The sequence below is a fragment of the Enhydra lutris genome, unplaced genomic scaffold, assembly GCF_002288905.1.
Source record: "Enhydra lutris kenyoni isolate GAN:26980312 unplaced genomic scaffold, ASM228890v2 scaffoldscaffold19, whole genome shotgun sequence".
Lineage (NCBI taxonomy): Eukaryota > Metazoa > Chordata > Mammalia > Carnivora > Mustelidae > Enhydra > Enhydra lutris.
This window is the reverse complement of record NW_019154103.1, coordinates 25557348-25583253: the sequence shown is the minus strand read 5'-3', so window position 1 is coordinate 25583253 and position 25906 is coordinate 25557348. Positions and strand designations below refer to the sequence as shown.

The 25906-nt window shown below is 34.9% G+C and overlaps 1 protein-coding gene across 1 annotated transcript in view; it reads left to right on the top strand.

Annotated features, from left to right (window-relative positions):
• The window catches only part of LOC111148425 (solute carrier organic anion transporter family member 6A1), a 109710-nt gene that overhangs the window by 8753 nt on the left and 75051 nt on the right, over nt 1-25906 (top strand). The window contains exons 5-8 of the mRNA XM_022504951.1: nt 6134-6255; nt 7065-7174; nt 17803-17947; nt 25014-25209. Coding sequence (XP_022360659.1) covers nt 6134-6255; nt 7065-7174; nt 17803-17947; nt 25014-25209 — 573 coding nt within the window. The remainder of the gene's footprint in view (nt 1-6133; nt 6256-7064; nt 7175-17802; nt 17948-25013; nt 25210-25906) is intronic.

Sequence of the window (25906 nt, the reverse complement as noted above, 5' to 3'; positions counted from 1 at the left end):
TTGAGAGTTTTTATTATGAATGAATGATGAATTTTGTCAATGATTCTCTATATCAATTAACATGATCGTATGATTTTTATCTTTCATTTTGTTCATGTGGTGTATCACATTGGTTGATATGCAGTTATTGAACCATTCTTGCATGCCTGGAATAAATCCCACTTTGATTCTTTTAATGTATTGTTAAATTTGGTTTCCTAAGATTTTGTTGAGCATTTTTGAATCTGTGTGCATCAAGGATATTGGCTTGTAATTTTCTTTTCTTGTAGTGTCCTTGTCTGGTTTTAGTTATACATATGAATGTAACGTCCAATTTCAATTTATTTTTTTTATTTAATATGACAAATGGGTAAAGTTTCTCTTTCGCCCCTCAAAGGGATAGATATCTTATTGTACTGATGACATTTATGGATCATTCCTTTTTTTAATTTTAATTTTTATTTATTTATTTATTTTTTACATAAAACAGACTTCAATATTTATGACATAAAGGAGTACTAAATTAATACATTAAGAATCTTCTACAGATCAATAAGGGGAAAAAAACTCCTTCAAACACTTGTAAAGGTTAGCAGGAAGTTCACAAAGGAAGGAATACATATTCCCAATAAACATAAAAATATATAGAAATTGGTTCCATTTCACTACTAATTTGCAAAAAGAGTAACAGTGATATATATAATATACATATTATTATATTAGATATTATATTATATTACATTATATTATATGTAGTTAGCAAAGATTCTGAATATTTAGTGCTAGCTAATTTGTGGTAAAAAGACACAAACAACGTTTGAAGAATATAATTAGAATAATTTTTTTTCCTTTTTAATTTAAATTCAATTAACATGTAGTGTATTATTACTTTCTGAAGTAAAGTTCAGGGATTCATCAGTCTTACATAATACCCAGTGCTCATTACATCATGTGCCCTTCTTCACCCAGTAACCCCATCCCCTAACCTCCCCCAGCAACCTTCAGTTTGTTTCCTATGATTATGAGTCTCTTATGTTTTGTCTCCCTCTCTGATTTCATCTTATTTTATTTTTCCCTCCCTTCCCCTATTTGTTTTGTTTCTTAAGTCCCACATATGAGTGAGATCATATAATAATTGTGTTTCTCTGATTGACTCATTTCACTTAGCCTGATACCCTCTAGTCATAGCCAAATACCATCCATGTTATTGCAAATGGCAAGATGTCATTTTTTTGATGACTGAGTAGTATTCCATTGTGTGTGTCTGTATATATGTATGTACATGTGTATGTATGTTTGTGTGTGTGTGTGTGTGTGTGTGTGTGTATATATATATATATAAACAATATTTGTTCTGACAGTCCATAAGCTTGGAATGTTTTTCCATTTCTTTGTGTTCTTCAGTTTTTCATGAGTGTTCTATAGTTTTCTGAGTACAGATCATTTGCCTCTTTGGTTAGGCTTATTCCTAGGTATCTTAGGGATTTTGGTGCAATTGTGTGTGGGATCGACTCCTTAACTTCTCTTCTGTCTCATTGTTAGTGTATAAAAATGCAACTGATTTCTGTGTATTGATTTTATATCCTGCTACTTTGCTGATTTCCTGTATGAGTTCTAGAAATTTTTTGGTGGAGTCTTTTGGTTTTTCCACATAGAGTATCATGTCATCTGTGAAGACTGAGAGTTTGACTTCTTTGCTGATTTGGATGGATGCCTTTTATTTCTTTTTGTTGTCTGACTGCCGAGGCTAGGACTTCTAGTACTATGTTGAACAACAGTGGTGAGAGTGAACATCCCTGCCATGTTCCTGACCTTAGGGGAAAAGCTCTCAGTTTTTTCCCATTGAGAATGATATTCTCTGTAGGCTTTTTACATATGGCTTTTATGATATTGAGGTATGTACCCTCTATCCCTACACTTTAAAGAGTTTTAACCAAGAAAGGATGCTATACACGGTCAAATGCCTTTTCTGCATCTATTGAGAGGATCATAGGGTTCTTATCCTTTCTTTTATTAATGTATTGTATTACACTGGTTGATTTATAGATGTTAAACCACCTTTGCAGCCCAGGAATAAATCTCAGTTGGTTGTGGTGAATAAGGCTTTTAATGTACTGTTGGATCCTGTTGACTTGTATCTTGGTGAGAATTTTTGTATCCATGTTCATCAGGGATATTGGTCTGTAATTCTTTTTGGTGGGGTCTGTGTCTGATTTTATGATCCAGGTAATGCTGGCCTCATAGAAAGAGTTTTGAAGTTTTCCTTCCATTTCTATTTTTTGAAACAGCTTCAGAAGAATAGGTATTAATTCTTTAAATGCTTGGTAGAATTCTCCTGGGAGGCCATCCATCCCTGGACTCTGTTTTTGGGAGGGTTTTTTTTTTTTTTAAGATTTTATTTATTTGCCAAAGAGAGAGAGAGTGAAAGCACAAACTGGGGGAGCTGCAGGCAGAGGGAGAACCAGGCTCCCTGCTGAGCAAGGAGCCCAATTCAGGACTCAATCCCAGGACCCTGAGATCATGACCTGAGCCAAAGGTAGATGCTTAAATGACTGAGCCAGCCAGGCATTCCTGTTGGGAGATTTTTGATTACTGCTTCATTTTCCTTGCTGGTTATTGGTCTGTTTATTTTTTCTATTTATTTCTGTTTCAGTTTTGGTAGTTTATATGTTTCTAGGAATGTCTCCATTTCTTCCAGATTGCCTACTTTGTTGCCATATAGTTGCTCCACAATATGTTCTTATAATTTATATTTCTTCAGTGTTGGTTGTGATCTCTTTCATTCATTATTTTATTTATTTGTGTCCTTTCTCTTTTCTTATTGATAAGTCTGGCCAGGGGTTTATCAATCTTATCAATTCTTTCAAAGAACCAACTCCTAATTTCATTGATCTGTTCTACTATTTTTTTTTGTTTCTATTTCACTGATATCTGTTCTAATCTTTATTAATTCTCTTCTCCTGCTGGATTTAGTCTTATTTGTTATTATTTCTCCAGCTTCTTTAGGTATAAAGTTAGGTTGTGTATTTGAGCCCTTTTATTTTTTTTTGAGAAAAGCTTATATTGCTATACACTCTTAGGACCACCTTTGCTGCATTCCAAAGGATTTGAATAGTTGGGTTTTCATTTTCATTTGTTTCTATGAATTCTTTTAAATTCTTCTTTAATTTCCTGGTTGACCCCGTCATTCTTTAGTCAGATGCTCTTTAACCTCCTTGTATTTGACTTCTTTCCAAATTTCCTGTTGTGATTGAGCTGAAATTTCAAAGCATCATGGTCTGAAAATATGCAGGGAATGATCACAGACTTTTGGTACTGGTTGAGATCTGATTTGTAACCTAGTATGTGATCTATTCTGGAGAATATTCCATGTGCACTCCAGAAGAATGTATATTCTGTTGCTTTAGGATGGAATGCTCTGAAAATATCTGTGAAGTCCATCTGGTCCAATGTGTCATTCAAAGCCCTCTTTCCTTGTTGATTTTCTACTTAGATGATTTGTCCATTGCAGTGGATGGAGTGTTATAGTACCTTACTATTATTGTATTATCATCAATATGTATCTTTAATTTTGTTGATAATTCATTTTTATAATTGGCTGCTCCCATGTTAGGAGCATAAATATTTGCAATTGTTAGATCTACTTGGTGGATAGACCCTTTACTTATGATCTAGTGTCCTTCCTCATCTCTTATTACAGTCTTGGGTTTAAAATCTAATTTGTCTGATATAAGGATTACACCCCAGCTTTCTTTTGATGTCCATTAGCATGATAAATGGTTTTGCACCCCCTCACTTTCAATCTGGAGGTGTCTTTGTGTCTAAAATGAATCTCTTGCAAACAGCATATCTGTGGGTCTTGCTTTTTATCTAATCTGATACCCTGTGTCTTTTAATTGGGGCTTTTCCCCCATTTACATTTAGAGTAATGTATATCAGAGTATCTATTGAAAGATATAAATTTAGTGCCATTGTATTACTTGTACAGTCACTGTTTCTGTATATTGTCTCTGTTCCTTTCTGGTCCATGTTACTTTTGGACTCTCTCTTTGGTTAAAAGATCCCCCTTAATATTTCTTGCAAGGCTAGTTCAGTGATCACAAATTCTTTTAGTTTGTGTTTGTCCTGAAGCTTTTTACCCTCCTTCTATTTTGATTGGCAGCCTGGCTGAATAAAGTATTCTTGGCTGCATATTTTTCTCATTTAGCACCTTGAATGTATCATGTCAGTCCTTTCTGTCCTGCCAGGTCTCTTTGGATAGGTGTTCTGCCAATCTAATGTTTCTGCTTGTATATGTTAAGGACCTCTTGTCCTTAGCTGCTTTCACGACTTTTTCTTTGTCTCCAAGATTTGCAAGCTTCACTGTTATATGTTGAGATATTTATCTATATTTATTGGTTTTGAGGGGGTTCTCTGTGCCTCCTGAACTTGAATATTTGTTTCCTTCCTCAGATTAGGTATGTTCTCAGCTGTAACTTGCTCAAAGATACCTTCTGCCTGTACCCTTTACTCTTCTTCTAGGATCCTAATTATTCTAATATTGTTTATTGTTTTTAAACCTATTTTTTAAAAGATTTGATTTATTTATTTATTTATTTATTTCACAGACATAGATCACAAGTCAGATAGAGATCACAAGTAGGCAGAGAGGAAGGCAGAGAGGGGGTGAAGCAGGCTCCCTGCTGAGCAGAGAGCCTGATGTGGGGCTCGATCCCAGGACCATGGGATCATGACCTAAGCCAAAGACAGAGGCTTTAACCCACTGAGCCACCCAGGCGCCCCTCTAATATTGTTTATTTTTATAGTATCATTAATCTCTCAGATTCTCCCCTCATGACCCAGTAGTTGTGTATCTCTTTTTCTCAGCATTTATTCTCCATCATTTTGTCTTCTATATCACTAATTCTCTCTTTTGCTTCATTTATCCTAATAATTAGTGCCTCCATTTTTTATTGCATCTCATTAATACCCCTTTTTATTTCAACTGGATTAGATTTTAGTTCTTTTATTTCTCTAGAAAGGGATTCTCTTTATTGAAAATATTCCACTAAGCTTATTCCTAGTAATTTAAAGTGTTTTGTTAGCATTGTGCATGAAATCTTTATATTATTATGTTTCTTAATTATTTCTAGTAGGAGGAAAATCTATTGATATAGAGGGCACTGTATTCAATTCTTTGCTTATACTTTGCTTTTTCCTTTGTTCTTTGCTTAACTTTGCTTTTTCCTTTGTTCTTTGCTTACACTTTTAATTAATTTCCTCAGTCTTCTTGGTTATCAATTGTTTGCACATATGTAATAATCATATGTAGCATAATGCACATACTTATAATATATAACTGGATTCAAAAACAAAAGAGAAAAAGAGAAAATTTCTAAGCATTATAATCAGTGAGGAAACACATAGCCCTAGTGACAATCTTCTCCCTAAGTGATACAAAATAATTTCACAACTATGAAAATTTTTCCAAGATTGTGGCCTTAGCATAACTGAAGACAAAGAATGTTGAACCTGCAAAATGTACAATCAGTCAAAAGAGAAAATCAACAAATCCAGCATAGGATCCCTCACATTCCCATCCCACCCTGCTCACTGCAAAATCTGTAAAGGCAGACCAAGAAAAACTGCAGAAGATAAAGCCTATAAAAGGGTCCTTTGGGCGATTAGGTATGATCACTAGAAGGGTAATTAACATTCAATCTGAGTTGAGTCAGAGAAGGAACTGTATGAAAGAGATTTCCAAGTATTGGTGATTTAAAGGGCCAGATATCAGAAAAGTGTTAGTTATGTACCTTAAAGGGCCAGTGTTGTCCTAAAGGGTGTGCATGATTTAAAGGGGCAGGAGTTTAAAGGATAGGTGATATTTAAAGGGATAGTCTTCCAAACTCATGGTTTCAGCTGAAGAAAAAAAGTTAAAAAGAATAAAGAATTATTTTTGCCACCTGGGTGGACATGGGAAAAGAAAGAAAAGGGAAAAATTTAGACTCCTGCAGGATAAAAGAAAACTACATAATTGGAGGACTTCTCAATCAGCAAAACAAAACAATAGGGACAAATTAACAGAAAATGTTCCATCTCTCTCTCTCTGTTTGATTATGGCATTGTTGTAATGAAATACACGATGTTAAAATTTTTTATTTTTTCTCTGTTAAAGTGTTGAAGACAGTTATGATATTCAAAGCTGGCTGCAGCATTGGTGGATTTATTTTGGTATGGTTTCACTTATTGCATGGTCTACATTAATACCATTGTCATGCTTTCCACACAGTGTACAAGGTGACTATAAAACTATAATTCATTTAATTAAAAGACAATAGATTCCTTGTCCCCACCCCCATCTCCAATGTCAGAATATGGCTGAACTACATTTCTTTTTGTTATGGAGATATGGTGACATATGCTAGTGTTATTTGAGCAAATGAAGCTGGATTTGGCCAAATATTATTTTATTTATGTGCTAGACTTTAGTATGTATTTTTGCTTCTTGTCATTTTTTTAAATACTAGAGTTCATAATTTTTCTTTAAAAAGAAACATGTTTTAATCTATTTATCTAGTATTATTTAATACATGAAAGAATTATTGAAGATAAAATAAGTATTAACTTTTTTTTGAAAACACTGAAAGATAACGTGTAACATTAGAGAAATCATATACTTTCCTAACAGTAGTACAAAATATTTTTAGCAATGTCAAAGATTACTCTTTTACAATTTAGGGCTGTGCTGTCAAATGCTAAAGTCACTTGCCACATGTGGCTACTTAAATTTCAAATTAAAATTAGAAACCCATGTACTCATTCATAGGAGCTACATTTCTAGTATTAATAATAGCTTCATATAGCCCATGGCTACAGTATTGGACAGTACAGATATGGAAAATTTTCATTATTATAGAATATTCTTCATGACAACACTGTTTTAGGAGAATGTGCTTTTTACTTAATTAGATTGATCTTAGCTTGTTCACACATAGCTCACTTATCATTTCAAGAAAAACTGGGCTTATTAAGATGTGTGCATATATTTATATACTTTTTAAATTATTCAAACATGTCATAAGATTCTTTTACTTGTTATCATATAGGTACAGCAAAGATAAAAGCTGAGAAGCTTAAGCAGCCTCATCCATTTGGTGGACAGATTAAAGATAAGGAATTTGAAACTAGTATCAAGGATTTATTTGCTACTATTTGGGTAAAGTAAAATATTTTATGCACATAAGGCAAATAAGTTGACCTGTAGAAGATTTAAGAAAATAACCACAAAGTGTTCAACTAAAATCTGAGTAGGACTTTCAAAGTCTTAATTAACTTTTTCATTTTATAGATAATGGAAAATAGGACCCACCTTACATAAGTGGCATTTTCAGGAACATGGCTAGTGTCAGAGGATGGTACTAGTATTTTCCTTCTATTTCTTTTAATTTTACTTTTGCGTTAATTTGTTTTGTTCTTTCCCTGAAGAAATACATAAGACATTTAATGAGATGACTTACAGGTATGTTTTAGTATGTTTAAATGACTTAGCAGAGAACTCTAGAAGTTAGCAAATATTCTTACAAACATCATATTTTATGGAAAATATCTCAGTATCCAATGGAGAAGAAATCTTTGCTTCTCTAGGTGAGAAACAAGACCTACAATATAGACATAGAGAGATTGAAAAACCCAACTTCTTTTTAAAATTTTTTAGATTTTATTTATTTGAGAAAGAAAGAGAGAGGGAATATGTGAGTGCAAGCAGAGGAGGAGCAGAAGGGGGCGGAGAGGGAAAGAATCTCAAGCTGACTCCATGCTCAGCATGGAGTGGGCCATGGAGCTCGATCTCACGACCCTGCGATTATGATCTAAGCTGAAACTGAGAGTCCGATGCTCAACTGACTGAGCCCCCTTCACCCTGAAAAAAACCCAGCTTCTACATAGTGATCCTATATTCAATTTGCTTCCTCTTCTCCTTTTCATAACTTTATCCTTTATGTTGTGGGCAGAACAGCATTGAAGATATAAATCTAACACCCATGGCTCTATGGAGCCATGTTCTTGTGTGGGTCTTAGATCTTAAAAAAAATACAGATTAAAAGCAAGTGATTAACAATTATGTAGAGGAAATTCCATGTAAAATGGAATTGGGTCAAAGTAGGCTTCACCAAACAGGAGCTTTTAAATGGAAAACCAAATCAAATCAAATCCAACATCTCCTGATGTTGTAGGTGTAGGTTTTTTTTTTCTAAAAAAAGAGTTTTCTTGTCATAAATTTTTATTTAAAGGAGCCAGAGAACTATCTAGTTTTAGAATGTATTCTCTCTACTATTACCATATTTCTTGTTGGTCCTTACTTATATATTTTAGAAAATTCATCAATTAAGGAAAGAAAAGAGTTTTATTCAAATGTCAGTAAAGATAATTTTAATTTTAAAATAGATAAAATAGACATAAATAAAAGCTAAAAAGCCAGAAGAGAGACAAAATATTTAATATATTTATAAAGTTATAATATCCATTGCAAATCCTCAGTAATATATTAGCAAATCAAATCCAACATTAGAAGAATTATTCACCATGATCGAGTGGGATTTATTCCTGGGGTGTAGGATGGTTCAATATTTGCAAAACAATCAACATGATATATTACATTAATAAAAAGAGATAAGAATGATATGGTCCTCTCAATAGGTGCAGAAAAGCATTTGACAAAATACAGCATCCATTTTTGATAAAAAACCCTCAACAAAATGGGTTTATATGGAACACGCCTCAACACTATAAAGGCCATGTATGAAAGACCCACAACTAATATCATTGGGGAAAAACTGAGAGCTTTTCTTCTAAATTTAGGAACAAGACAGAGATGTCTATTCTCACCATTTCTATTTAACATACTATTAGAAGTCTTTAGCCTTTGGCAACCAGACAACAAAAAGAAATAAAAAGAATCTAAGTTGACAAGAAGTAAGCTTTCATTATTTGCAGAGGACAGGACACTTTATGTAGAAAATCCAAAAGATTCCACCAAAAAATTGCTAGAACTAATACATGAATTCAGCAGAGTTGCAGGATACAAATGTACAGATTTCAATGTACAGAAATTTGTTGCATTTCTATACACCAATAATGAAGCAGAAGAAAGAGAAATCAAGTAATTGATCCCATTTACAATTGCACCAAAACCATAAGATAGGAATAAACCTAACCAAAGAGGAGGTAAAAGATCTGTACTCCGAAAACTATAGAACACTTATAAAAGAAATTGAAGATGACACAAAGAAATAGAAAGGTCTTCCATGCTCATGAATTGGAAGAACAAATATTATTAAAATATCTATATTACCCAAAGCAATCTACATATTTAACACAACCCCTATCAAAATACCACCAACATTTTTCACAGCACTAGAACAAACAATCCTAAAATGTGTATGGAACCACAAAGCCACAGAAAAACCAAAGCAATCTTGAAAAACAAAAGTAAAGCTGGAGGCATCACGATTCTGGACTTCAAACTATATTACAAAGCTGTAGTTATCAAGACAGTATGGTACTGGCACAAACCCAGACACGGATCAATAGAACAGAACAGAAAACCCCAAAATGGATCCACAACTATAAGGTCAGCTAATCTTCAACAAAGCTGGAAAGAATATCCAATGGAAAAAAGACAGTCTCTTGAACAAATGGAATAGGAAAAACTGACAGCAATATGCAGAAGAATGAAATTGGATCACTTTGTACATTACACACAAAAGTAAATTAAAAAATGGATGAATGACCTAAATATGAGACAGGAATTCATCAAAATCCTAAAGGAGAACACAAGCAGCAACTTCTTTGACATCAATGGTAGCAACTTCTTACTGGACACATCACTGAAGGCAAAGGAAACAAAAACAGAAATAAATTATTGGTAGTTTGTAAAGATAAAAAGCTTCTGCACAGCAAAGGAAACAATCAACAAAACTAAAATGTAGCCTGTGGAATGGGAGAAGATATTTGCAAATGACATATCTGATAAAGGGTTAGTATCCAAAATCTATGAAGAACTTATCAAACTCAACACTCAAAACCCAAATAATCCAGTTAAGAAATGGGCAGAAGACATGAATAGATATTTTTTCTAAAGAAGACATACAGATGGCTAACAGACTCATGAAAATATGCTCAATATCACTCATCACTGGGAAATGCAAATCAAAACCATGACGAGATACTGCCTCACACCTGTCAGAATGGCTGAAACTAATGACACAGGAACTAAAAGATGTTGGTGAGCTGTAGAGAAGGGGGACCCCTCTTGCACTCTTGGTGGGAATGCAAACTGGTGCAGCTGCTCTGGAAAACAGTATGGAGGTTCCTCAAAAAGTTAAAAATAGTGGTGTCTGGGTGGCCCAGTCAGTTAAGTGTCCGACTCTTGATTTCAGCTCAGGTCATGATTTCAGAGTCCTGGGATTGATCTCCACATTGGGCTCTCTGCTTAGTGGGAAGTCTGTTGTCTCTCTCTCCTTCTGCTTGCTCTGTCTCTCTCTCTCAAATAAATAAAAAATCTTAAAAAAAAAAAAAGTTAAGAAAAGGACTATTCTATAACCCAGCAATTGCATTATAAGTATTACCCAAAGGATTAAAAAAAAAATACAGATTCAAACGGGCATATGCACTTTGATGTTTATACCAGCATTATCATCAATAGCCAAAATATTGAGAGAGACCAAATGTCCATCAGCTGATGAATGGTAAAGAAAATGTGGTGTGTTACACACACACACACACACACACACACACACACACACACACACACACACAGGAATATTACTCAGCCATCAAAAGAATGATATATTGCCATTTGCAATCATATGGATTGAGCTACAGTGTATTATGCTATGTGAAATAAGTCAGTCAGAGAAAGACTGTGCCATATGTGGTGGAATTTAAGAAACAAAATAGATGAACATATGGGAAGGGTAAAAAGGAGAGAGAGAGAGAGAGAGAGAGGGAAACAAATCGTTAGAGACTCTTAATGATAGAGAACAAACAAGATTGATGGAGGGAAGTGGGAAGGGGATGAGTTAAATGGGTGATGGGTGTTAAGGAGGGCAGTTGTTATGATGAGCACTGGATGTTGTATGTAAGTGATGAATCACTGAATTCTACTCCTGAAACAATGTTGTACTTTATGTTAATTAACTAGAATTTAAATAAAAATTTGAAGAAAAAAATAAACAAGCAAAAAAAAAAGTTATAATATCTGTGAGGTGAAAAGTTATAAATAAAAAGTCAGTGGGTCTAAGCTTAAGAATAGAAGGTGAACCCTCTTATGCTGTTGTGGGAATGCAAGTTGGTGCAGCCACTTTGGGAAACAGTATGGAGGTTCCTCAAAAATTTAAAAATAGGGCTACCCTATGACCCGACAATGGTACTACTGGGTATTTACCCCGAAAGATACAGATGTAGTGAAAAGAAGGGTCATATGCACCCCAATGTTCATAGCAGCAATGGCTGCAATAGCCAAACTGTGGAAAGAGCCAAGATGCCCTTCAATAGATGAATGGATAAAGAAGATATGGTCCATATATACAATGAAATGTTACTCAGCCATCAGAAAAGATGAATACCCAGCTTTTGCATCAGCATGGGTGAGACTAGAGGAGATTATGCTAAGTGAAATAAGTCAAGCAGAGAAAGTCAATTATCATATGGTTTCACTTATTTGTGGAACATAAGGAATATCATGGAGGACATTAGAAGAAGGAAGGGAAAAATGAAGGGGGAAATCAGAGGAGGAGAGGAACCACAAGAGACTGTGTACTCCAAGAAAGAAACTGAGGGTTTTAGAGGGGAAGAGGGTGGGGGGATGGGTGAGCCTGGTGATAGACATTAAGGAGAGCACATATTGCATAGAGCACTGGGTATTATATGCAAACTATGAATTATGGAACACTACATCAGAAACCCCTGTACACATATAGGAGTACTACTGTATGGTGACTAACATAACATAATAAAAAATAAATAGATTAAGCATGTGAATTAGTGAAATGTTAATGTGGAATTTTGAAAATGTTTCAAAAATATTTTGTTGTAGAATGCCAAAAAAAAGAGCAATAACTATCCATAGCTCTCAGAATATAATGGATTAAAAATATATTTCAAAAGAATAAAAATAGAAAGCTTAGTAATTAGGGAAATAAATCAGGGAAAAGAAAAAAATGAAATTAAGACAGGCTAGAAGCAGGTAAAGAATAAGATTTTATAGGAGAAAACTTTTTAAATGTATAGAGCAGAGAGATCAACACTTTACCTTCTTTTTCTTTATCTCATGCCTTAAGTCTCATACCTTATTAACAGAGAAGACATTTATATACTAGAACTCCAGTGAATGAAGACTTGTTAATGAATATTATGATATGAAAGAACTTTTTGAACTATAAAGGATGAATTGAATTTAAAGTGTTATTCATTAGTTTTGTGACTAGAAATGGTTGACAGAATACATCAAAGGCAACTTGTATCCAATTATTTAGATATTATGCTATTGGTAGTCAAAATATTGAATTTCCTTGGAAAACAGGTGAACTTCTATCATAGAAACTAGAATCAATATACATTTGACACAAGTAAGATTTTTAAAAATATAGTTATTACTTGTATTTCTATCAGGACATCATGTACTATTTTCAGTCTCTGATTCATCTACTACGTTTGATGAAATAAATTGTTGTTTGTAGAAGCAGAGTAAGTGAGATTTCAGGATAGAGGGCTGAAACATTTTTAAACTTGAAAAAACAGCCTTTTCTAGGTGAGTTATTTTACTCTTATTGACAGATTTAATAAAGATAACCATCATTGATTTTCTATGGCTAATTGTAGATGTTCTTCATGAGGAACCAACATGAGAGAAAAGGAGAAGTTAATTGATCAAGTAAAACACTTGAGTAATTCAAATAAGTTTATTGGTATCCTCTTCAACTTATGTTTTCCTTCTATTTGTTGACATGAAGGCCTTTTACTGGCAAGATCATTGTCTCCTGTCATGCTACCTTGATTAGGGTAGGAAATAGTTTAATGCTTCTATCACCTGAAAGAAGAAGTTCCGTAATTAATTGGGACACTGCATACCACATCTTCACTGAACCTTGGTTGGGTCTTTAGGAGCTCTTTCCTTCCTGCAGCATTCCTCTGCCTCAGTTTCCTCGTTAACATTTGTTTCCCACTGCTACTTGAACCCTGTCCTGTATCTCAGTCTACTTGTCTGTGTCTACTATACCATTTACATTATATTTTGCTGATCCTGTCCTTGTTTCCTACTCTTACTGAGTAAGTACATGCAGGAGTACTATTTTGGTTGGTTACCATTTGAAAGCATGCATCCCAGACCAACATGAACCTCCTCTGGTGTGGTAAAGACCTTGGTTTTAGATAAAACCATGATGGAGTAGGGCTGAGACCCACAGTGCTATAAGAAATGGCTGTTGCAGGAATTATCTGCTACTATGCAGATTTGATTTCTTCTTTTCTTTTTCAGTATATTAAGCCTGATTTTATTACATAACATCCCTTGAATACTGATTTTTATGTCTGGCCTTTTTCTTTGCCTCCCATATTTATATGTAAGAAAAAAATAGATTTTTTAAAAAAGATTTTATTTATTTATTTGAAAGACAGAGATCATAAGTAGGCAGAGAGGCAGACAGAGAGAGGGGGGGGGAAGCAGGCTCCCTGCTGAGTAGAGAGCCTGATGTGGGACTTGATTCCAGGACCCTGAGATCATGACCTGAGCCAAAGATAGAGGCTTAACCCACTGAGCCACCCAGGTGCCCCCCCCGCCTACCCAAAATAGACTTTTTTAAAAAGAGGAAAGCCTAGATACTTTTTCGGAAGGGTCTGTTGTAGTCTGAGTGTTTGCTATGCTCACAGTGTCTTTCTAAGTGCCCGTAGCCCTTTCTGAATAAAGGGCCCAGAAGTGTTTCCTTGTGCAGAGTTGCCATGCTCTATATAATGTAGTTCAAATGTCCTAGTTTAAAACTAGGCCTGGGATCAGAACTTAAACCTAAGATAGCAATCCTTAGATTTCTAGAAAACCTATTAAATAGCTTGAGAAAAATATCCAATAGGGAGACCTGCTATAAACCGACTAGTTAACATTCTATTTCTTGGGAGAGTATACGTAGGAGAAAGGCCAGGAAACTTACACGACACAACTCTAATAAACTGACATAGAGAAAATGAATGTGCAAAGGCCATTGAGATAGAGAAGCAAATGGAGAGACAATACAGTGAGCAGCTGTAATAGAAGTAGATATAAGCACAATCAGCTGACAGAAGGAAGCTGAATATCTGGGTCTTTGTAGCAATTAAGACAAAACAATGGAATGCCCACTAGAGAGCAGACCAGATAAACTGCCATTTGCTTCTGAATAATCTGTTTCTTTAGGAGTGCTGAATTATTCAGCTACTCCGTGTTTTTGGCTTTCTCACTTTACTGTGTAACATTATAGTAAGTCTCATCAACTGGATTAACCTAGGAGTCTGTTCATTTTAATTCTAAAAAGTTCAAACACAAAAATTATCTAGTGCAGTGGTTCTTAGTGTGGCTCCCAGGCCACCACCATCATCATCATTGCCTGGGAATCTGCTAAAACTGCAAATTCTTGGGCTGTGCTCCAAACCTACTGAATCAGAAACTCTAAAAGTAGGACCTGGTAATCTGTGTTTTACACCATCCCAATGATTCAAAGCACACTACAGTTTGTAAACAACAAATCTCATAGTCTAGTGTGACCCTCTTATTTTATAAATTATGAAAATGATATGTATTCTTTCCTGGGTAACTTCTAGCTGCCAGAAATTAAATTATTACATATATTCCATTTTCATGATCACCTGGAGAGATATATATTATCATTTCTAGTTTATAGATCATGAAGCAATAATTTAAAGAGGATGAGTAATTTTTCCAAAGGCATATATATCTTTGGATACACACACACACACACACACACACACACACACACATACAGGTAGCTGAACCGAGGTTAACAATATAAAAATATCTCATGTACCTGACTCTAACACCATTCCTGCATCTACTATTATATAATACTCCCTAAAAATGGGATATAGAGAGATGTGATTTGCTAATTGTTGTTCCAAAAATCAGTTGCAGAGCCAAGATAAAAGCGAGGTTTTCTGTTCCTTATTCTACCAGTTATACCTAATACAGATTGCCGTTTCCTATAAAATCATGGTATAGACCAGTGAAACAGAAGACAGAACTCAGCAACAGATTAATATATATAAAAACTTGCTATCTGATAGGGGAGGCACTACAACGATATAGTTCAGTAAATGTGATAATAAATTTGATTCTCTGTATGGTGAAATGAAGTCGGACCACTACCTCATGTGATACGCAAAGATGATTTAGAGGTTAAAACGTGACTAGGAAAAAGAAAAAAAAAAGAACAGCACAGTTAATGCTAAACCATGAAAGAAGTATCTTGTGACATAGAGGTAGGAAAGGTTAAGCAAGGTTGCAATAGTGTAAAATACAAAGTAAAAATTAGTGGATTAAAGTTATGACAAAGATTTCTGTTCTATGAAGGAAACTGCAGACAACGTTAAAAGATGGGTAACAGGGACGCTTGCGTGGCTCAGCGGGTTCAGCCTCTGCCTTCGGCTCAGGTCATGATCTCAGGGTCCTGGGATTGAGCCCTGCATAGGACTCTGCTCAGCAGGGAGTCTGCTTACCGCCCCATCTCTCTGCCTGCCTCTCTGCCTACTTGTGATTTCTGTCTGTTAATTAATAAGTAAAATCTTAAAAAAAAAAAAAAGAAAAGATGAGTAACATCTCTCAGTCTAACAAGAGATTAGTATTTAGAATAAGTAAGGAATTCCTGGAAGATCTATACAAAAATTTCAGGAAGCCTAATAAAAATATGAATAAGCTGCTCACACACAATAACCAAGTCTAAATAGCTATGAATTACATGAAGAAATGCTCAGTTGGATTTGAATTTAGGGAAGTATCATATAAAGCACTGTGGTATGACTTTATATCCATCAGCGTGGCAAAATTTTAAAAGCCTGCTGATAATACCAAGTGTTTGTGATTACGTGGAGTGTACTACTTATCTATTGCTCTGTGACAAACCACCCCAAAACTTAGTGGCTTAAATAATAGAACATGATTTTGCTCATTAATCTGCAGCTTTGTCAGGGCTTACTCCACTCAGCTCTACTTGTCAAAGTGAAGTCTGGGGGATAAAATCCTCTGATGGCTTGTTTACTTAACTGTGAGCTATCGATACTGGCTGTTTGCTGGAACACCCACACATGGCCTCTCCATCTGGCCTTGACTTTCTCACAACATGGCGAAAGAGTCCCAAAGCCAAAGTCCTGAGAGAGTGAGCATATACAGCAGAAGTCCTATTGTCATTTTATGATCCAACCTCAGAAGTCATGCAGCATCTCTTTGTTGAGACAGTCAATAAGGACTTTCCCAGTTCAATGCCTCCTGATGGGAGAATGGCAAAGTTCTGGAAGGGTATGTGGAACTGAAAATATTGCCGTGGTGAATTTTATAAGTTGCTACATGAAGAAAATAGAAAACTCTGCTACATTATGGTGGGATTATAAAGTGATACATTTTGGGGAAAAAATTTAAAGAAATAATGGAATGAAGTGTATAGTACATCTTAATGCCCAAGCAATCCTGTTCTGGAATATATACTTCCAAAGACATTCTACCCTAGTCCTTAAGTGTGCACGCACAGGCACATTTAATATAGTCTTGTTTGTGACAGTGGGAGTTGGAGTGAGCCTAACTTGTGGGAGTAGATGAATATGGTAGGATCACAGTATATAAATTTAGATAGCACTCAGAAGATGAATTAGATTAATATAGAGAATATGTTTAGATTTTTTAAAATGGTGTTTACGACTAGAAAAAAAATTAATTTAACAATATATAAACAAAATGCCACTGAAATTTTTCAAAGATAAGTATATATAAGAAATACAGAAATCAGTTTGAAAGTTTATATTTTAATGTTAATTATTATCATGTTAATTACTATGTATAGTATAATAGTACTATACATCCTCCTGAGGCTTCTGAGTAAGTTCAAAAAATGCAGAATTTGGGCACCTGGGTGGCTCAGTGGGTTAAAGCCTCTGCCTTCGGCTCGGGTCATGATCTCAGGGTCCTGGAATCGAGCCCCGCATCAGGCTCTCTGCTCAGCAAGGACCCTGCTTCCTCCTCTCTCTCTGCCTGCTTCTCTGCCTACTTGTGATCTGCCAAATAAATAAATAAAATCTTTAAAAACAAATGCAGAATTTACATGGCTTCACTGTATGTGGAATACCCAGGAGTAAAATGTTATAGAATCTTAATAGTAATACTAGTAATTTTCCTTGTGTGTTGCTTAAATTATCTTCATTTTGTTTTTTAGTTAGGTGAAAAGATTTCTTAAGGAAAGAAATAGATTAACTAAAGTAAAGGAACATTCTAGACACCTGGTTAATGATATCTATTTTTCCTTAATTTTTGTAGAAATTTCCTTATTTTTGTAGAAAACTGCCAGGATCTCAAATAAAAATTATAGGTGGTATGGAGGTCAAATGAATAAAAATGGTACAAATACTACATGTCTTTAATAGTATATTATTATATATTATATATTGGTGAACTGCAGATTTTGATTTATATATATGTTTAGTTTAGATTCGGAAAGGTAAAATTTTTGCTGATTGGTTATTAACATGTGAGTGAATAAATCTATTTTTGTTTACCTAACAAAATGAAATGATTTGTGTATAACATTTCTATTTTAGGTTCTGTTGAAGAATCCAATATTAATATGCCTAGCTCTGGCTAAAGCTTCTGGATCTTTTGTTTTTATTGGAGCTTCTGAATATTTGCCTTTGTATATAGAAAATCAGTTTTCATTAACACGCTCTATAGCAACTAAAATTGCAGGTAGACCTTTTCTGCTCATTATACTCATTTTGAAGTTTTTATATAAAATTTTCTTATATGTTTTTATGAAATATTTGAAATAAGCATAAAGTAGGAGTAATATCATTTGCTGAAGTTTCATTTATCTTAATTCATTTTATTATTTTTCCATGCTATATATTACTATATATCACTCAGTGCTCATCAATGCTCATCACAATGAGTGTACTCTTAATCTTCTTTATTTTAGCTACTCCCCAACCCACCTTCCCTGTGGCAACCACCAGCTTGTCATCTGTATTTAGAGTCTGGCTTTTTGTTTGTCCCCCTCTTTTTTTTTTCATTTGTTTTGTTTCTTAAATTCCACATATAAGTGGACTCATTCGGTATTTGTTTTCTCTGAATGACTTATTTTGCTCAGGATTATAACCTCTAGGACCATCCATACTGTTGTGAATGGCAAGACTGCATTCTTTTATTGCATTGTATATGTATTCCACGTTGTCTTTATCCATTCGTCCATCTATTAGTGGACACTTTGACTGCTTCTATAATTTGGCTTTGTAAATAATGCTGCAGTAAACATAGGGAGGCATATATCCCTCCAAATTAGTGCTTTTGTATTCTTTGGAAATAGTCCTGGTAGAGAAATTACTTGATCATAAAATAATTCTATTTTTAATTTTTTGAGGACTTCCCTACAGTTTTCCATGGTGGTTGTATCAGTTTGCATTCCCACCAACAGTGTACAAGGGTTCCTTTTCCTCCACATCTTTGTCAGCACTTATTTTGATTCTAGCCATTCTGACAGGTATGAGGTGATATCTGGTTGTGGTTTTAATTTACATTTCCTTGATGGTGAGTGATGGTGAACATCTTTAAATGTGTCTGAAATGTGTCTCTTGTAGGCAACATATAAATGCTTTTTTTTTTTTTTTGAAAGAGAGAGGTGGGGAGGGGGCAGAGGGAGAGAGAGAGAATCTTAATCTTTTTTGTGTTTTCTATCTCTTTTTTAAGGGTCTCATTGATATTCTCCACTCTTTTCTCAAGTCCAGTGAGTATCTTTATGATCACTACTTTGACTTCTCTATCAGGCATACTACTTATATCTGTTTCACTTAGATCTCTTGCTGTGGTTTTGTTTAGTCCTGTTATGTTATTTGGGACATATTCCTCTGTCTCCTCATTTTGTCTAACCCTCTGTGTCTATTTCTCTTTGTTAGGGAGCTATGTCTCCTTATGAAGAAGAGGTCCTGTAGTGCTCTGCAGTGCAGAGTCTTCTGTTCACCAGAAGCTGGCACTTCAGGGGTGTCTCCTATGTGTGTTGCTTGTGCCCAGCTCTTGTGTCCTGGTTGCTTTTTCCTTCAGTCCATCTAACTGAAGAGGCTCTCTTTACCTGTTGTGGGCAGTGTTAAGTCCCCAGCTGGGGTGGGGCACACAGTTTTAACAAGGTATACCTTGGGCTTCCACAGGGCCCACTCCTGCTGCTGCTGGGACTGAGGCCCTTAAAACATGTGTGTTGGGAGGTATGGTGTTGGCAAGGTTTGCACCAGTCTTCTGGGGGAAGACTTCTGCAGACACTGGGATAGAGGCAAATGTGGCTGGGAAGGGTGGATCCATCGAAATCTGGGAGTCCAGGGCACAGTGTAAATGAGTTAGTTAGTGAATGTGGGGACAACTCTGGAGGAACATAAATCTTATAATAGACAGTAATCATGCTTATCTTTTGATCCAGAAGAAGACATTTTCTTTACTGTACTTGACAGTAAATGTATCTTCTCTTATTTCCAGGAGGAACATAATCTCTGTTTTCTAGAACTATAAGCAAATTTGCCTTCTGTTATTGAGAACACTATCTCTATTACCCAAGGCTGTTTGTTCACTGTGCAAATATCTTTGAAGAGATAGGACAAAGATCGGTCAGCGATTCTGCTTGCTAGATATGCAGAAACCTGAGCTACATGGAGAATTGCTGCCCAGTATATATGACAGTAATTATCTAACATATAAATAATGATTGTCAGATTAACCAGACAATCTAGTATGTTACTTGTAAGAGGCACTCCTTAAATATGATGACATGAAAAGGTTGAAAGTCAAAGGGTAGGAAAAGTTCTACTATGTGAATGCTAGCCAGAAGAAAAGGTGGTATAACTATAGTAATTTTAAATTAGTATTCTCAAAGCAAGAGGCATTAGTTGTTGTGAAGAGATCATTTATAGTGACAGCAGTGAGGTAAATGAAACAATTATACATGGGCATGCCCTCAACAATGTAGCTTTAATTTTTTAAGAAAGATTTTATTTATTTGTATGAGAGAGAAAAAGAGCACAAGCAGGCAGGTAATTCAATAAAAATGGACAAGAGACTTGAAAAAGTATTCGATAGAAGATGCTATCCCTTGGCTAATATTCATATGAAAGTGGGTTCACCTCTACTGGTTTTTAGGGAAATGCATATGAAAACCACAACACAATACTACTATTCATTCACCACAATGGCTAAAATGAAAAAAGGGATATGCATGTTGGCATGGATGTGGAGTGGTAGCATTTCATTCACTACTAGTGAAAGTAAATTGGTTTAACCATTTTATATCTGTTTGGTAGTATCATGAAAAGCTGAACTTATACATATTCCCTCCTTCAGGAATTCTACTCCATGTTACATACCAAACATAAATTCCTCTCTTAAGGATATACCTAGAGGAAGTGCAAATATTTACAAAAAGACAAGTACACGAATTTTTAAAGTTGCACCATTATTCACAATATCACAGTGAATAAGTTGTGGTGTTTGAGTATTTTAGAATGCTGTTCAGCAATGAGAAGGCATCATCTGTTGTCATGTATAAAAACATGAGTGAATTTTTCAAACATCATACAAACAAAGAAGTCTTAATGTATACATACTTTATGATCCATATTTTATAAAATCCTGTAAGTGCATAAAAGAGCCTTTGATCTTCTGGCAGTGTTAGATTTTTGATCTGGGTGGTAGTTTCATAAGAACAGTCACTTTGAAAAGTCATTGGCATCTACAATTGTGATTTGTGTACTTTTCTGTACATCAATAAAATCTTTACAGAGTTGAAGTTCTGTGCATTGGTTGAATTTCCAATTGTCTTGTTTCCTTTTGGGGTAGACTTTAAAGAGCTAGCCATTTAATTGTTGAACTCCCTGTGCCCAGTATTTTCTTATCACCTAGGGCAATAGCCTGACAGGCAATGTTTTCCTAGCTGAGTGGAGTTCTCAGTTTTGTGCTCACAGATGTTTGTGGTTTTCCCAAATCTGTAGTTGTTGGGTTCAAGCTGGATAAACCAAGGGCCTTTTCCTGGGTTAGTTATATGGCTTGGGGATGGGGATAGGACTTGGAGCTCAAACATTTTATATAGACTGCCATCTGTTCCCCTTGTTTTTCCTTTATCTCATTCCTGCTTGTGGTGGTACCTATTGCCCTTCATTTCTGAGATTCTGGGGTAAAATGCGGCTTGCCTCTTTTTTACTTCCTTACTTTCAGGCTTACTTTTCACCCTTTGAAGTGTCCTGATTCAGTTCCATTTCTCACAATTTTCTTGATAAATATTGCCCCTCCTCTATTTATTTGTAGTTTTTTTTTTTGCTTTCTAATGAATTTATTTGTGAATGTCTACCTTTTATCAAACATTCATATGTTTACTTTGTGCCTGAACACTTTCCTAAGCGATTAAATATGGGCTCATGTAACTCTCCTAACAACCTTATCATGGTGATATAATTATTTATAGATTTTCCTTAATAGTATCTCATACATTTAGGTGTAATTTTCATTATTTTTCTGTTCTAAGTATTTTTAAAGTTATGATTCTCATCATATTTTTATTTAAGTCACATCTTACTTTTTTTGTTTTTTTAAGATTTTATTTTTTAATTTATTTGACAGAGAGAGAGAGAGCGAGATCACAAATAGGCAGAGAGGCAGGCAGAGAGAGAGGGGGAAGCAGGCTCCCTGCTGAGCAGAGAACCTGATGTGGGGCTTGATCCCAGGACCCTGAGATCATGACCTGAGCTGAAGGCAGAGGTTTAACCCACTGAGCCACTCAGGTGCCCCTTAAGTCATGTCTTATTGAGAAGAGATTTTTAGTTTTTAAATATATGGTTTGCTTTTCTTTTTAAATAACTATTCACATCGAGTAATAGTTTCCATATCTTTAGTAATGTTGTAAACTGAGTCTTTGTTTATGAGAAAGCTGAGTCCAAATACTTTGCTTATGGATTTTTAATTTTCTGGGCAATTTTAACAAAATTTATTTATGCAATGTTAAGTATATATAGGTTTATGAACTACATTTCATGGCATTTTTTTAAATATTTTATTTTCAGACTTTCCTTTGAAAATACCCAATTTAATTATCTGTCTTTTTAATAGTTAAGCTTTATCCATTTCCAACTTATTAACTTGGGTATTCTGACTTTTTTTTTTTTTAAGATTTTATTTATTTATTTGACAGAGAGAGAGATCACAAGTAGGCAGAGAGGGAGCCCGATGCAGGGCTCGATCCCAGGACCCTGAGATCATGACCTGAGCCAAAGACAGTGGCTTAACCCACTGAGCCACCCAGGCATCCCTGGATTCTGACATTTTTAAGTAACTTTTAACTTCTTACTTACATTTCCTTGTTTATTACCTTTCAATCTGCTTCTTTTCCCCCCTACTATCTTGTTCTCTCTCAATAGACTCATTTCTTTTTTTCATTTTATCCCTTTTGTTTTGGTTAGGAGATTTTTTTTTTTTTAAAGATTTTATTTATTTATTTGACAGAGAGAGATCACAAGTAGACAGAGAGGCAGGCAGAGAGAGAGAGAGAGGGAAGCAGGCTCCCTGCCGAGCAGAGAGCCCGATGCGGGACTCAATCCCAGGACCCTGAGATCATGACCTGAGCCGAAGGCAGCGGCTTAACCCACTGAGCCACCCAGGCGCCCTGTTCAGGAGATTTTAACAATCCACTGGTAGTCCACTAGCCCCACTCTTCAAGAGTGAGTGCATGTGTTCATGTCTAGTCTAGTTCAGGAGGTTTTAACTACCCACTGAGATAGTTAACTAGCCCCACTCTTCAAGAGTGAGTGCATATGCTCATATCATGTCTAGATAATTTTATCATTTATGAATTAGGTATAATTATTCTTTTGCAAGTAACATGCTGTTTGGCAGATTTTTACAATTTCTCTTTATTCTTGATGATATGAAGTTTTCTTACCTTACTTCTGTATACCTTAGGATAGATTCAATTATTTACTCTTAATCGTTCTCAGTAGTTGGAGTGTTCTTTTATTCCCAGAACTAATATCTTTTTTTAATGGTGGAAATTTCTTATTCTCAGTTTCAATTGTTCATGTATTATTTCTGGGGAAATAATTCCCCAGAATTTATTCCATTATACTTCTCACAAGTTCAGTAAAGCATTTTGTAGTGCCTCTTACTCTGTTGTCTTTTTTTTTTTTTTAAGTTACTTTCTTATTAAACTTACAAAAAAAATTTGGAGGTAGTACAGACAGCTCTCATACACTGCATACCTCATTTCCCCTTTTATTAACATCTTACATTAATATAGTAGTTTTGTTATAATTAATGAGCCAATGTCAATACTAACTGAAGTCAGTATCTCATTTTTATTTCCTTTGCTTTTACACAATGTCCTTTTTTCTATCCCAAGATTTCATTCAGGATACATCATATTTAGTTATCATATCTCTTAGGTTTCTATTGGGTTTGGCAGGTTCTAAGTCTTCCACTGTTTTTTATGATCTTGACAGTTTTGAGGAGTGCTGGTCAGGTATTTTTTAGAATGTTCCTTAACTGGGAATTGACTGATTTTTTTCCACCTGTGATTAGACAGAAGTTATGGGTTTTAGAGGGAGGATCACAGAAGTAAAGTGGCATTTTCATCAACTCATATCAAGGGTGCATACTGTCACCATGGTTTACTACTTTTGAATTTGATCTTGTTCAACTGGGTAATGTTTATCATATTTCTCTACTGTACTTATTGTCCTTTAACTGCTTATCTTGGTTATTCTCCTTTCACTCTTCTTTTTTTTAAATATTACATAGTGCATGAATTATACAATGTTCTCTTCCAACTTATTAACTTTTCAAATGTCTCTGGTCTGGGACTTTAGTTTTTATTTTAGGAATTAAAAGTTTTAAATATCCAGGTTTATTACTTTTTATTCATCTGCTCTTATTTCATTCCTTTATCTTTTTATTTCTTCTTTTTATGGAAGTTAAACTTTCATTTATCTTTTTGAACATTCTAAAATTACTTACTTACAAGTCTCCCGCAGACCTTCAAAGATAATAAATTTAATCTGATGTTGGTGGAACTTTTTCTTTTTTTTTTTTTGCCTTGTATTTCTCTTGCTATATTCTTATCTAAATCTACCACTTCTTTATGTTTGGAGCAAAGGAAATCACAGCAATGTTTGCATTTACTGTGCTACTTTCATATGACTATCTTCTAATTATATGTCTTCTTCTCCCTCTTTCTTTTTCCTCCTCCTGTTTGCCTCTATCTAATCCTTTATGCTTGATTGAAAAGAAAACTATTTCTCATAGTGACTATTCTGAAATCTCAGTTTATTGTGAGATTGTTAATATTGCACACCCATTCATAGAATCAGTGGGTGGCTTAGTTAAATTTCTGGTAGTAAGTTTCTGTTACTGAACTCTTGTCATGGGCGTGTCTCTTGCTGTAAAGTATAAATCCAGACAACTATCCAATAATAGCTCTGAATAAGACAGTTTTTATCTTCTGTTTTGCGTGGATTAAGTCCTGGGTTTACCTTAGATGCCGTTACCACATAGGAGCAAAATTTCTCCATCATTCCACTAGGCCTGTAGGTTTAGTCCTACTCCCAAATTTGTACTTCTCTTAAGGTTCAGGTTTGTTGAGATGTTTATCATGCCTTTAAGTTTTCATTGTCTTTTTATTTCAATCTATATTTGATGTATGTTTAGAGCAGGGGGATTGTATCAACGTATGAATGTTCTGTACTATTTTCAGCTAATTTTTTTTAAACTGTTTTCTTCTCCTCCTCCTTTTTTTTAGGATTTGTTTTACTTCCAGCAGGTGGGCTTGGCGAGCTTCTGGGAGGTATCATTGTTTCCACGTTACACATGTCTTGTAAAGCCCTTATGAGATTTATAATGGTTACATCTGCTGTATCACTTATGTTCTTTGGGTTTGTAATTTTTATAAACTGTGCTCCAGTACCGCTTGCTGGGATCAATGAAGATTATTCCGGGTAAATATTATTTTGCAGATTGGATATTTACATTCAAATCAACAATGTATTTCTCAGTTAGTTAATAATTATCTAGTAACCCTATAAGTTTATGCCATTCTTAGAATTATTCAACACGTAAAATAAATATAAAGCACACTTTTACCTTTCATATTAAGGGCAGAAATATCATGATGGTAGCTTGTGACATGGCTGTTTATGCATAAAGTACTAAAGAAAAAAAAGGCATTGAAATGATTCCGAACCAAGAAGTAATATTCTGTATTTAAGTGGCTGACAACTAAAAGACAATACTGTCTGTACAAAGCCTTACCTTGTGTTCCTGAATTGGTAGATATGCCTTTTTATAGATACCAAAGAATAGAACTGAAGTACAGCTGAAAGTATGTATAAGTAATATCTCCTTTAACCAAAAATTCAAAGAACTTGGCAGAGGTTGATATTAAACACAGCAGAACAGGATTTGAATAGAAAACCCAAGGACAGAGCAAGTAAAATAAGTTAAAAAAAAAATAAGAGTTTCATTGCTCCCCACAATGGAGTAATTTGTGGCAGACCAATGCTCCCACGGAGAACAACTATACAAAACTGAATCAAGTTTAAAAGATTTGTCTCAAGGTATCAGAGGATTGTTTAGGCAAATAGAAATTCAAAGGCCAAAATTTTGGACTAAGGCAGACCCTTAAGAAGAGAAGCA